The sequence below is a fragment of the Labeo rohita genome, chromosome 14, assembly GCF_022985175.1.
Source record: "Labeo rohita strain BAU-BD-2019 chromosome 14, IGBB_LRoh.1.0, whole genome shotgun sequence".
NCBI lineage: Eukaryota > Metazoa > Chordata > Actinopteri > Cypriniformes > Cyprinidae > Labeo > Labeo rohita.
Genome location: NC_066882.1, coordinates 24,389,790 through 24,403,336, shown reverse-complemented (window position 1 = coordinate 24,403,336; position 13,547 = coordinate 24,389,790). Strand labels below are relative to the sequence as shown.

The window sequence follows — 13,547 nt, the reverse complement described above, 5'->3', positions numbered from 1 at the left end:
AAAGTATATAAATTGTATTACTTTTGTGAAAATAACAGCTCGTTACACTAGATAAGACCCTTCTTTCTCGGCTGGGATCATTTGAAGCTGCATTTAAACTGCATTTTGGAAGTTCAATTCAGGGCACCGTATCAGTCCATTATATGGAGAAAAATCCTGAGATGTTTTCCTCAAAAAACATAATTTCTTTACAACTGAAGAAAGAAAGATATGAATATCTTGGATGACAAGGGGGTGAGTAATTATATGTGAATCTTTGTTTTGGAAGTGGACTTCTCTTTTAAGTAGGATAGAGACAACAGTTTTACTATACAGGTATTTGCAGCAGTTTTTTGGTAAACATTACAGCATATTATGCATTGATTTTTACATCTATGACATTTACAGTATAATTTTATTCTGGAGGGTAATGGAGAGGCAACCCTTACAAAATTAAATATGGTTTTACTACAAATAAAACCAAAAAACATGGTTACTATAGTTAAACCACCATGGTAACCACAAATGAACCATGGTCCTGCTACACTAACCATAGTTTAACCATGGTATTTGTAGAAAAACTATGGTTACACAAATGGTAATCAATGCACCAAAAAATGGTTACTACACTTTTACTATAATAAAACCATGGTGCATTTTTGTAAGGGTTAATATGGTTTTCTTGTATTTAACCCTCAGGTATTGCTAATGTGACCATACAGTTGAACTATTTATTTATTTTTTTAAACTATTTTTGAACTATTTTTTTAGAACTATAGTTCTATATTTTAGTTAATAATATTTAAAGGAGATCTTTTAGTACTAAATACTATTTGTCCAATAATTACAGTTCATTAATGACTTAGAATATATATATATATACACTACCGTTCAAAAGTTTGGGGTCAGTAAGACTTGTAATAGTCTTTAAAGAAGTCTCTTATGCTCATCAAGGCTGCATTTATTTGATTAAAAATATGGAAAAAAAAAACAGTAATATTGCAAAATGTTTTTACAATATAAAATAATGTTTTTTTTATTTTAACATACTTTAAAATAGAATTTATTCCTGTGATGAAAAGCTGAATTTTTATCAGCTGTTACTCCAGTCTTAAGTGTCACATGATCCTTCAGAAATCATTCTAATATGCTGATTTATTATTAGAATGATCAATGTTGGATAATATCAACAGTTGTGCTGCCAAATATTTTTTGGAACCTGTGATTTTTTTTTTTTTTTTTTTTTTCAGGATTCTTTCATGAATAACAAGTTTAAAAAGTACTGTGTTTATTCAAAATATAAATATTTTATAACAATGTAAATTATTTATTATGAACTTTTAATAAACTTTTAATTCTTAACTTAATACATCCTTGGTGAATAAAAGTAGAAAAAAAGAAACAATAAAAATGTACTGACCTTTTGAACGGTGCTGTATATATATATATATATATATATATATATATATATATATTTATATTACTTATATTAAAATTAGTGTAGTATTTAAGGTTAAATAGAGAAAAGGGTTTTAAATTCCAGTGCAAAAAGGCAAATTAGAGTAATTTTTGTACTCTGAGAAAAATTATTTTCATTTGTAATACCATGCTTTACCCACTAGGTACATCTATGGCTCTTTACTAAATATACATGTATCTAGAATATTGCAGGTCATACCTGCTTACTTATTTTAAGTTTTTCATTGGAATAAATATTCAAAAATGATTAAACATTTTTAAATGTGAAATTTAAAAAGTTAATAACTTACATCCTTTTTTAATGGTACGTGTATAAGTACACACAATGAATGCAAGCAAATACTGAATTTAAACCAAGTTTAAAACGTTGCAAAAAAGGCATTCAGCTGCATTTTTATCCCCTTTATATATACAATATATACATATAAATAGACATAGAATTGAGATCATAGGATGTACTTTTATCATGTGCCTCTTAGATGAAATCAAGTGCTCATTTAATTGCCCTTTAAAATGGTTATTTTTGGTGTTTTACTTATTTTATTGTTTTAAAAAAGTTATTGATCAAGAATATTAATATTTTATATTTCTATATATTAAAAAATGAGAAAAGATATGCGGTTTATATCATGGGATTATCCAAGCAGTACAAAAGTGTGAAAAAATATAATTATTTAAAAAAACAAAAAACAAAAAAAACATATGATTCATTCAAATATTTACATGTCCTAAAATGAAAGCTGACACAGTTTAAACATACGAATACATTAAATAAATTCTACACAGTACACTGTGGGCCTCTACAAAATGACGTTATTTATTTTTAAATAAACCACTGATAAAAACCATCTGGTTCCGGTTGTGTTTGTTCACTTTTATAGTACTTTATTAGTTTTAGTCCTGTATGTATCACTACTTGCCCCAAGAACAGCCGCTTAAAGAGCGGGGGGTGCATGACGTCGTGACGTCGTTGTTTCGTTCCACGACGTTGCGTGCGTGAAATATGGCGACGTCCCTGGGCTCAAACACCTACAACAGACAGAACTGGGAAGATTCGGTATGTTTTAATGACTGCTAAACACTTGTGTTTGTTTATTCACTTATTGAAAGACAGAGATTTTGTCGACACATTTTTAACTGACAGTTATAGAAAGTGATAAATGATTCGCTTACTCTGCTGGCGCATGCTGTTAGAATATGTATTAGAATATAAAATAAACCGTTAATGAAGTTTACAGATGTATTTTGATTAATAAAGGTCAGTTTCAAATATTTTCCTATAAATATCTTTGCATAAACTTCAAGTATTAACGTTAGTAATGAGTGTTATGATGCTTTTTGGCGTAATCAGGATAAAGGGTTTGTTTATTTTTTATTCTTACGTCACAACGTGTATGACAACGGACAAAATATATCATTTTAAAAGAGACAAATGAAAATACTTTAAAAACAAACAAAAACGTTGACAAAAACTTTTTAAAAAATCTATATAATGTCATAAAGCAGGTGTGAGTGGGATTCAAAAAACTGCTAATTTCATTGCTAGTTATTAAAACTAATATACATTTTATGTTTTGTGTATTTCATGGTTGGGATGTCTAGAAAGGCTTTATATAACAATCCTCCTTGTTATTTATTTGTCTCCAGCTGCTCCATTGTTGATATCGGAGTGTCTTCATGACATTCTTTAGTGACAGCTGATTGTAAATGTACCAAATGTCAGCACATGCTGTTCTGTTCAAACATCCAAATAATCGCTGTCATGAGAACTGGCTGGTCTGAATGTCCCACACTGTTTTAGCAGAGATCTGAAAGTCTGTCTCTTTCTGAGTGTTCTGATAAAGACATTGAGTATCCAGAACGCCATCTCTCTCTCCTTTAGCAGATATCAGTACTGCTGTGATTGCTTAAACTATCTTTAGCTCCTCTAATGAGGTGAATGACATGGTAGAACTTGTTGAGGGAGCAGTTTAGAGACATCGGGAATTTATACAGCATCTTAAAGCAAGTGTGAAGATACAGCAAAGCACTTATTGCTGGAAGTGGATCAATGTTTTGACAAACTAGCATGTCTGAGATGAGGAAAAAGCTATTTTTAAATGCACGTGCCAAGGTCTTAAAAATGTAATATTTGCTAAATTTTGTTTGTATGGGACTTTTCACAATGCGAATTGTTTCAAAGCAGATTTATAGAGAGTATAATGTATTTATTTGTTTTGTGTAGCTGCTAGCAGATATTTTATTTTAAAATTAGTTAATTATTTATTATTATTATTAAATAAAAAATATTATTTATTATTAAAATTATTTATTATTTTGTCTAGCTGCTAGATATTTTATTTTATTTTTTTAATTTAATTTAATTAAATTTTATTTAAGATTTGTGTGTGTGTGTAGAGCAAATTTTACAGCTGGACAAAATAGTCAAATATAATAGTGATGTAAATCTTCTCTGGAGTATATTTAGCTGTAATGTATTTATTATTTTGTTTAGCTGCTAGCAGATACTTTTTATTTTATTTTATTTTATTTTATTTTTTTATTTTTAACATAGAGCAAATTTTACAGCTGGACAAAATGTATTTATTATTTTGTTTACCTGCCAGCCAAAAAAAAAAAAAAAAAGTAATTGAGATACTATTATAGTTTTTAATAATATTTTGATTATTTATTTTTTTTTAATTTTAAAGTAATGTTTAGTCATTTTGTTTTTTTTTCATTTGAATGTTTTTATATGTCTATATAGTTTTTATTTTTTATTTCAGTTTTAGTTATTTTAGTACATTAAATTAAACCTAATTAAAATGTGAAATGTAACAGTGATGTAAAGGTCCCCTGGATTTGATCTAGCTATAATGTATTTTATTATTTTGTTTACATGCCAGCAGATATTTATTTTATTTTATTTTATTTTATTTTATTTTATTTTATTTTATTTTCAAAGGTCATTTGTTGTCCTGATTTTCAGTGTTTTTTTTTTTTCTTTTTTCACTCTAGGACTTCCCTATTCTCTGTCAAACATGTCTTGGGGAAAATCCATACATTCGCATGGTAAGTGATTTCAGGTGTTTTGGGGAATTTATACCTAACAGTTTAAACTTGAAGCTTTTCATTTTGTAATTATACTTTTTTACTTTGTTTTTGCAGACCAAAGAAAAGTATGGCAAGGAATGCAAGGTGAGCTCACTATATAAGGTTTGGTTATAGGCATGTATCTACACAGCAGCTCAGTGACATTAAATCATGTTTTGAATTTTTTTTTTTTTCAGATATGTGCGCGTCCCTTTACTGTTTTCCGCTGGTGTCCTGGTGTACGGATGCGCTTTAAGAAGACCGAGGTGTGTCAGACCTGCAGTAAGATGAAGAACGTCTGTCAGACGTGTTTGTTGGACCTGGAGTACGGTAAGAGTTACACACCTGAACCAAAAACAGAAAATCTCGTCTGAGCCAGACTACAACTGTTTGTTCTATTCTCAGCCTGTTTTTTTTTTAACTTTAATTTAAGCGGAATATTTTTTTCAAAGTTAGAATTATGGCCAGTGACAGAACAGCAACAAACAATTACAGAAAATTTATTTAAAAAAATTTTGTTCTTTGACATTAATTATTTTAAACATTTTTCACTTCTTAGCAAATTGTTAAATGATGAATTTTGAGTATTTCTTTTTTTGTCATGAAAACTAAAACTATACACGCATTTGAATGATACATATATTTAAAATTAAAATTTAATTTGAGAAAAACAAACTGTGATGTGATTTAAAATGTATATTTTTTAACTTAAAAAAATAGCTAATATTGGGCTTTTTTTGCAAATCAGCTGTATAGTTTTTATTTTTATATTTTCATTTTTCATTTTTTTTTAAAGTAATTTTGAGTAATTTTGTTGTGTTATGTCCTTTTTAGTTAGTTATACAATACATTTTTTTTCTATACAGTTTTTATATATATTTTTTAATTGAAACAGCTTTAGTCACTTTAGTTGGTTTAACTGAGTTTAGTTAAACTAAATGAAAATGTTGCCTTGGCATCTAGCTGAATAAAATGGTTATTAAAATATATATATATATATATATATATATATATATATATATATAATTATTCTTCTTATTATTATTTTGTTTTTCTTTTCTTTTTTTTTTTAATGATTTTAGGTTTAGTTAACTATAATAACCATGGATACCAGAGGGTGTATTTGCAATGGCATACTATCACACTTTTTATATAGTTTGAAAAAAAATGAATTCTTATTTTGTGTTTAAAAAAAATACTGTATGTAATGGAAGATTTATTTTTTTATTTATTTATTTAATATTTTTGAACTCAGAATTACTCACAATTCCAATTGGGTAATTTTAGGCTTTTTTGCAAATCAGCAGCAGTATCATATTATTATAATTTTATATTATATTAATATATTAATTATAATATATTAATTTTATATTAATACATTAATCATAGTAATGTATTAGTTAAGTAATGTTTAGTAATTTTATGGGGTTTTATCATTTTTAGTTTTATTATATATGTATATTGGCCAAAAAAAAAAAAAAAAAAAAAAATAAATAATATATATATAATATATATATATATATATGAGTTTTATTTTATTTTTTTCAATTTTAGTAATTTTAGGACATTTTTTTTTTTTTTAAATATATATTTTATTTTATTTCAATGTTATGAAAGTGTTGTTTTTGTTTTTAATGGGTTTAGTTTAACTTGATTATAATAACCCTGGATATCAGGCGGTATGTTTGCAATGTCATACTGTCACACTTCTATATAATTATATAGAATATAATTATGTAATTTGAAAACATTTTCAATATTATTTTGTGAAAAAACTCTATGTGACAGATTGTTTTTATTGATATTCTATAAAAATTAGTTAATGTTAGACTATTTTTTGCAAGCCAAGGCAGTGTAATCCATTAAATCATAAAAAAAGAAACATTATAATAAATAATTTTAAAATAACAATCAAAATTAAATTAAAATTAAATCAAAATGAAAGATTATTAATAAATTAAATTTAAAAATGACGCAAAAAATGTTGTTTACCTGCACATGCGAATGTGTTAAATAATTGTTGTTTTTACAGGTCTTCCAATCCAGGTCAGAGACACGGGAATGTCCGTTAAAGACGACATGCCGAGGTCTGACGTGAACAAGGAATATTACACTCAGAACATGGAGAGAGAGGTGACATTTAATAATAACATCACATCTAAGAAATCCAATCCCTGAGAAAAGAAACATGTAAAGTTGTGGCATGTGCTTTATGTCAACTCTTGGTTTCCTGTCTGTGTCAGATCCAGAACTCAGATGGTACGAGACCGGTGGGGATGCTGGGTAAAGCACAGAACCCCAGTGACATGCTGCTGAAGCTGGCGCGAACAACGCCGTACTACAAACGTAACAGACCTCACATCTGCTCCTTCTGGGTGAAAGGAGAATGTAAGAGAGGAGAGGAGTGTCCCTACAGGTCAGACTGACAAAAACTGTCAAAATCATTTAATTGAGCAGGAATTATTCATTGTAACACAGATGACTGTCCACACGGTGGCAGTAGCAGTGTTGTGATCATGTGCAAAACTGAATTCACTAATCATTTACTGCATGTCTCATTAGGCATGAGAAGCCCACAGACCCTGATGATCCTCTGGCCGATCAGAACATTAAAGATCGTTATTATGGCATTAACGACCCGGTGGCGGATAAACTTCTGAAGAGAGCATCCAGCATGCCTCGACTGGACCCGCCTGAGGACAAGTCCATCACAACATTATACATTGGGGGACTGGGAGAAAACGTCACTGACTCTGAGCTCAGGTGAGGAAGAATATTATTGACATTTTACATTTTTAAGTGTGTTTTTAATATGTGGGAATAAAGTATATAAAAACTCCTCATGTTTAACTGTGATATAGAGCATTGTTATTTCAGTAACATTATAGTTATTCATATTTTGAATTGGTTTTTATTTTTATATTTAGTTTTATTTTAATTTTAAAGTTTTAGTAATTTTTCTTGTATTTGTCATTTTCTGTATTTTTTTAATGTCTGTGTAGTTTGTATTAATTGTAATTTTAGTTTATACATTTTTATTAATGGTGTTTCAGTTTTAGTCATTTTAGTTTAACAAATTAAACTTATAACAGATAGCTGAAATAAAATAATAAAATGTATATACATGTAGTGTATATGTATATAGATATACACTTTAACTGGAAAAAAGAAATATATATAATATTATATAATATAATATAATATAATATATATAATATTTATTTATTTATTCCAGTTAAAGTATATATCTATATAAATATTATTATTATTATTATTATTATTATTATTATTATTATTTTAGTTTAGTTTTTATTCATTTTAATTAATTTTATTTTAGTTTATAGTCATTTTACTCCAAGTTAATCTAAATACATTTTTTGCCTTGGAAAATAGCTGAAATAAAATTATTTATTTAAGTTCATTTATTTATTTATTTTTTTTTATTATTATTTTTTTTTTCAAATTAATTTTTATTCTTATTTTCAGGAACAGGCTTAAACAGACTTAAGGGGGAAATAAATCAGAAAAATATTAATATTAAAATGATAAATAAATTAATACTTGAATCAAAATAAATTAAACTTATAACAGATAACTGTTTATAGTTATTTTACTCCAAGTTAAACTTATTAAAATTAGCTGAAATAAAATAATTTACATTAAAAACTTTTTTTAATTAGATAAATAAATAAACATATTAATTAATTATAAATATAAATAAAAGTAAAATAAAAGTTTATTAATGTTTTTTTTTCCCCCAACTTTTTTTTTAGGAACAGATTTAAACATACATGAGATACTGTATGTAGGTGACCATAGTTCACAAAACATGAACAATAAACAAACAATTTAACAAACAATATACAAAACATAGGGGGCAAATAAATAAGAAAAAATTAATTAATTAATTAATACTTGAATCCAACCAAGGAGGTGTTTATATATAAATAAATATATATATATAATTTTTTTTTTTTTTTTTTTTACATTTTTTTTAATTTTGACATACTATCACACTTCTTTACTACTTTGCAGTTTGCAGTAAGTGTACTGTGCTCATTATGCACATTTTTGTATACATAAAATTACGTGTAACATTTGCTAAAGTGTTTGGGATACAACCAGAGCACACTGCATGAAAAACTGTTTCCCACAATACAACGCTATGCTGAATGAACCAGATGCATTACTGCAATGTATAGAAGTTCTTTCTAGATTTGTATTTTTGGGAAATGGAGAGTTATTTTTTACACAAATTTATTTAAAAATGAAACAAACAAACAAAACCATTTGCCAAGATATTGAAGCTACTTTCCGTTTTTAAAATCAAACGTAATGAGGTCATGTTAAGCCATTAGTGCACTATTATTGTATTCCAAACTTGTATTTGATTTGTATTCAGTTGAAACACTTCCTGTCTTTTCTATCTTCTCTCGCAGGAATAATTTCTACCAGTACGGTGAGATCCGTACGATCACGTTGGTTCAGAGGCAGCAGTGCGCGTTCATTCAGTTTGCCACGCGACAGGGAGCAGAGCTCGCAGCAGAAAAAACCTTCAATAAGCTCATCATTAATGGCCGCAGACTGGCGGTGAAGTGGGGCCGATCGCAGGCCGCTAAAGGGAAGGATGGCAAGGACGGGTTCGATGAGATGGGCACGGGACTAGAACCAGTACCGGGTCTCCCTACAAGTATGTTGTGTGTGTGTGGATTGCTTGCATTACTGGGTTATTGTTAATGAATTTTATTTCTTTTTATTTTATTCTACCGAGACATTATTTTCATATGAACCACCTAATTATGATAGTTTTAACAATGTTAAATGTTAAAAAAAAGTAATCTATTGAGAATATTATTAGAATTGGATGCATTTTTCTCAACATTGCTGTCTTTTGTTTTGTTGCTGTTTCTTTGCGTTGTGACTAATGGCACCCCTTAAGCATGATAAACTCACTGTAACAAGGTTTTGAAAATGAAAATATTATGTGTATATTGCAGCTCTACCACCACCTCCTGCTCTGGAGCAGGAAGCACCTGCTAACTACTTCAACCTGGACCCCAGCAGCTCTCCTGCAGTCATGAACATCAGTCTGCCACCTCCACCCGGACTCCCAAACCCACCGCCACCAGGTGCACCCTTCTTACTGTTTATCACCTTATCTTTATATTGGATTAAAAAAAAAAAAACTTTAGCTACCTCACTACTACTACAAACTTGAAGTCATAAAATTACTTGAAATAAAACTAAAATAAAAATGAAATACAGCTTTATAAAAATAAACTAATAAAAATGAGTTATTACTAAATAAATATTACTGAAATTTAACTGAAATAAAAATAAATGTCAGTTTTAGTTATTAAACTGAAATAAAGCTAAATAGAAAAATTAAAATAAAATACAAAATTCTAAAAGCACATAATTAATATAACTAAAACTGAAATAAAAGTTAATTACAGATCAACAGAATATAAAAAAATACGAATGGAAAATGACAAAAGCACATAATAAAATTACTAGAACTGACATAAAAATAGATTTCTGTTTATTGTGTTATCAAAACTGAAATAATGCTAAATGGAAATGTTAAAATAAATGAAATTTAAATAAAAATGAATTAATGCTAAATAGAAAAAAAAAGACAGAAAAAAGCACCTAAAATTATTAAAACTAAATAAAACAGAAATAAAAGAAATTCATAGAATGCAAAAAAGTTTATTCCTTTATTAAAACTGCATAAAATTACTAAACCTTAAACTAAAAAACTAAAACTAAATAAAAATACATTTGTTATAGTATAAATTTGAAATGTAATATCGATTTTTAAATATTAATATTAAATTTCAGTTGGCTATTAAATCTGAAATAAAAATGAATTAATGCTAAATAGAAATAAAAACAAAAAAGACAGGAAAAAAAAGCACACAAAATTATTAAAACTAAAACTGAAATAAAACAGAAATAAAAACATTGTTTATTCTTTTATTAAAACTGCATAAAATTAGTAAACCTTAAACTAAAAACTAATATAAAATATAAATTTGAAATGTATTGTCAGTTTTAAATAATGTTAATATACCATTTCAGTTGAAGTTATTACATCTAAAATAAAATTAAGTTAATGCTAAATAGAAATAAAAACTAAAAAAAGACAAAAAGCGCATAAAATTAATAAAACAAACTGAAATTAAAAATCCGTTTATTCCTTTATTAAAACTGAAATAAAACTAAACTACTAAAGAGAAATAGAATATAAAAAAAGATTGAAAATGTCAAAAGCACATAAAAAATAACTAAAAATTACTGATGATATTTTTTTTTATCAATATCGCACAACCCTAATTTATGTTATTTAATTAATATAATTTATTGATAATAATTGTTTAAATTAATATAATTAATACTTTTGAAAATGGTTTAAAGGCTAAAATGTGAAGTTTATCATTTTTATAAAACTTTCTTTTTGTGAAAACTTGTATCTGAACTGTAAATTACGCTATTTACAGTCATTTTACAGTTTTATGTTACTATAGACATTGCCCTACCTCATATGGTATTAATTCTATTTGTGCAAGTCTTAAAACAGTTTTAAAAAGTATTAAATTTGAGCTTAAGAATAAAAACTAATGAATAAAAGGAAAAAAAAAAAAAAAAAAAAAAAAATATATATATATATATATATTATATACACAATTTAAAACAACAAAAAAAATATACACAATTTAAAAAACAAAAAAAAAAAATAAAAAAAGGTAAATTTACAATAAAAACAAACTAAAGCTAAAAAAAAAAAAAAATAATAATGATACAAATGACAAAAACACAAAGTAACTAAAACCTAAACTAAAATTTGAAATAAAAAAATAAATCACTAGATGTAAGTGTCTTGTGGTTTCAGGTTTTGGACCTCCCATGTTCCATCCCATGGGTCCTCCTCCACCTCCTCCGATGGCTTTGAGACCTCCAGGCCACATTCATTATCCTTCCCAGGATCCTCAGCGCATGGGAGCGCATGCTGCTGTTCGCCACAGCGACTGATTGACTCCTCATGTGGACTAGTAAAGATTTACTTACTGCTGCAGGTTATTAAACTGTGAAGGTGATGTCATGAGAGGGTGGAGTCTGATCTATGACATCATAGAGAATGACTGACTGCTACACTATGGTATGGTCATGTGAGTGTGGATGCAGTGCCACATTATCACGCGCCTCAGACACAGCTTACCAACACATAGGCCCTTGTTATTAAAAATTTACCCATGTTACTCCAGACACACTTTCTGCCTCCTCGTTATCATAAGCTGCCTTGTTTAAAACATCATCATACTGAATCTGTGAACCTTTATCTTAATATATCTCACACTAACTTAAGTTTACATTTAAAACAAAGCACTGTTTAGGACTTTTTGCAGTTTGACATGACAAATTTAACTTATTTTCCTTCAAATTGTAATTACAGTTGTGCAAACAATCCTTTTTTCCACATTAAAGTACACATAATGAGTTAGCTGTTGCATTACGGTAGATTACCGACACTTTGGGTGGATAATTAATGCTTAATTCATGCAAATGTTTATGGTCCTAAAGTAGGCTTCATTTTCTTTTTGTAAAAAATGATTGCTTAATTTAAATTGTTTTTGTATAGTTTTTGAGAGGTACACCCACACTGTTCACTCTTACATCTAGTGATTTAATGTAATTAAATCTAGTGTCCATTAAAAGGATGAAATTATATTCAAAATGTTTTGTTTTTTTATAAGAGATGTTTGCGTAATATGGAAGCCCGTTTCTGCCACTGAATAAAAAATAAAAAAAGGTTATTGCACCTTTTTATCTCACAGTTCTATTTTCTCAGAATCGCATGATATAAAATCACAATTGCAAGAAATAAAGGCAGAATTGCGAGTGATTTCACAATTCAGTTTTTTTTTCCTCACAAATGACTCTTACAATTCTAACTTTTTTTTAATATACAGAATTGCACGATTATAAACTCAAAATTGCAATTTATATAGTCAGAATTGGAAGATATTTCACAATTGTGACTTTTTTTTTTCTCACAAATGAGTTTATATCTCGCAATTCTGACTTTTTTCTCAGAACTACATGATATAAACTCATTTCTGACTTTTTCTCAGAATTGCATTATATAAACTCACAGTTGCGAGAAATAAAGTCAGAATTGCAAGATGTTTCACAATTGTTTTTTTTTTCTCACAAATGAGTTTACATCTCTCAATCCTGACTTTTTCACAGAATTGTGCAATATAAAGTGTGAAGTCAGAATTGCAAGATATTTTACAATTCTCACTTTTTTCTCACAAATGCATGTTTATATCTTGCAATTCTGACTTTTTTCTCAAAATTATGAGATAAACTCACAATTGCGAGAAATAAAGTCAGAAATAAAATCAGAATTGTGAGATTTGAGAATTCAGACTTTTTTTCCACAAATGCGAGTTTATATCTCACAATTCTGACTTTTTTCCTCAGAATTGCATGATATAAACAACTGCTAGAAATTTAGGTCAGAATTGGAAGATATTTTACAATTGTGAGGTTTTTTTTTTTTTTGTTTTTCTCACAAATGCATGTTTATATCTTACAAATCTGACTTTTTTTTTTCAGTTGCGTAATATAAACTAACAATTCTGAGAAATGAAGTCAGAATTGTAAGATATTTCACAATTCTGTTTTTTTTTCTCACAAATAAGTTTATATTTCACAATCCTGACTTTTTTTTTCACAGAATTATGTGATTTAAACTCACAAACTGCAAGTTATAAAGTCTTGCCAATTGCGAGATATTTTACAATTCTGAACTCGTAATTGTAAGAAATAAAGTCAGAAATAAAATCAGAATTGCGAGATTTCACAATTCAAACTTTTTTTTCTCACAAATGCAAGTTTATATTGCAATTCTGACTTTTTTTTCACAGAATTGCGTGATATAAACTTACAATTGGAAGAAATTAAGTCAAAATTGTGAGATATTTCACAATTCTGGATTTTTTCTTACA

The 13,547-nt window shown here is 27.6% G+C and overlaps 1 protein-coding gene across 1 annotated transcript; it reads left to right on the top strand.

Annotated features, from left to right (window-relative positions):
• Positions 1–2,416: 2,416 nt before the first annotated feature.
• Positions 2,417–12,261, top strand: LOC127175780 (pre-mRNA-splicing factor RBM22). The gene is made up of 10 exons (XM_051127038.1): positions 2,417–2,515; positions 4,456–4,509; positions 4,606–4,635; positions 4,728–4,860; positions 6,563–6,663; positions 6,774–6,946; positions 7,093–7,293; positions 8,970–9,220; positions 9,528–9,659; positions 11,426–12,261. The coding sequence occupies exons 1-10, from the start codon at positions 2,462–2,464 to the stop codon at positions 11,563–11,565; spliced, it is 1,269 nt and encodes a 422-aa protein (XP_050982995.1). The 5' UTR covers positions 2,417–2,461; the 3' UTR covers positions 11,566–12,261.
• The last annotated feature ends 1,286 nt before the right edge of the window (positions 12,262–13,547 follow it).

Bases quoted from the DNA above. Each gene is read 5' to 3' on its own strand.
- LOC127175780 (XM_051127038.1), top strand. From the start codon at position 2,462: ATGGCGACGTCCCTGGGCTCAAACACCTACAACAGACAGAACTGGGAA. The intron at 4,636-4,727 runs GTGAGCTCACTA...TTTTTTTTTCAG, and splicing joins AGTATGGCAAGGAATGCAAG to ATATGTGCGCGTCCCTTTAC. The intron at 6,664-6,773 runs GTGACATTTAAT...TGTCTGTGTCAG, and splicing joins CTCAGAACATGGAGAGAGAG to ATCCAGAACTCAGATGGTAC.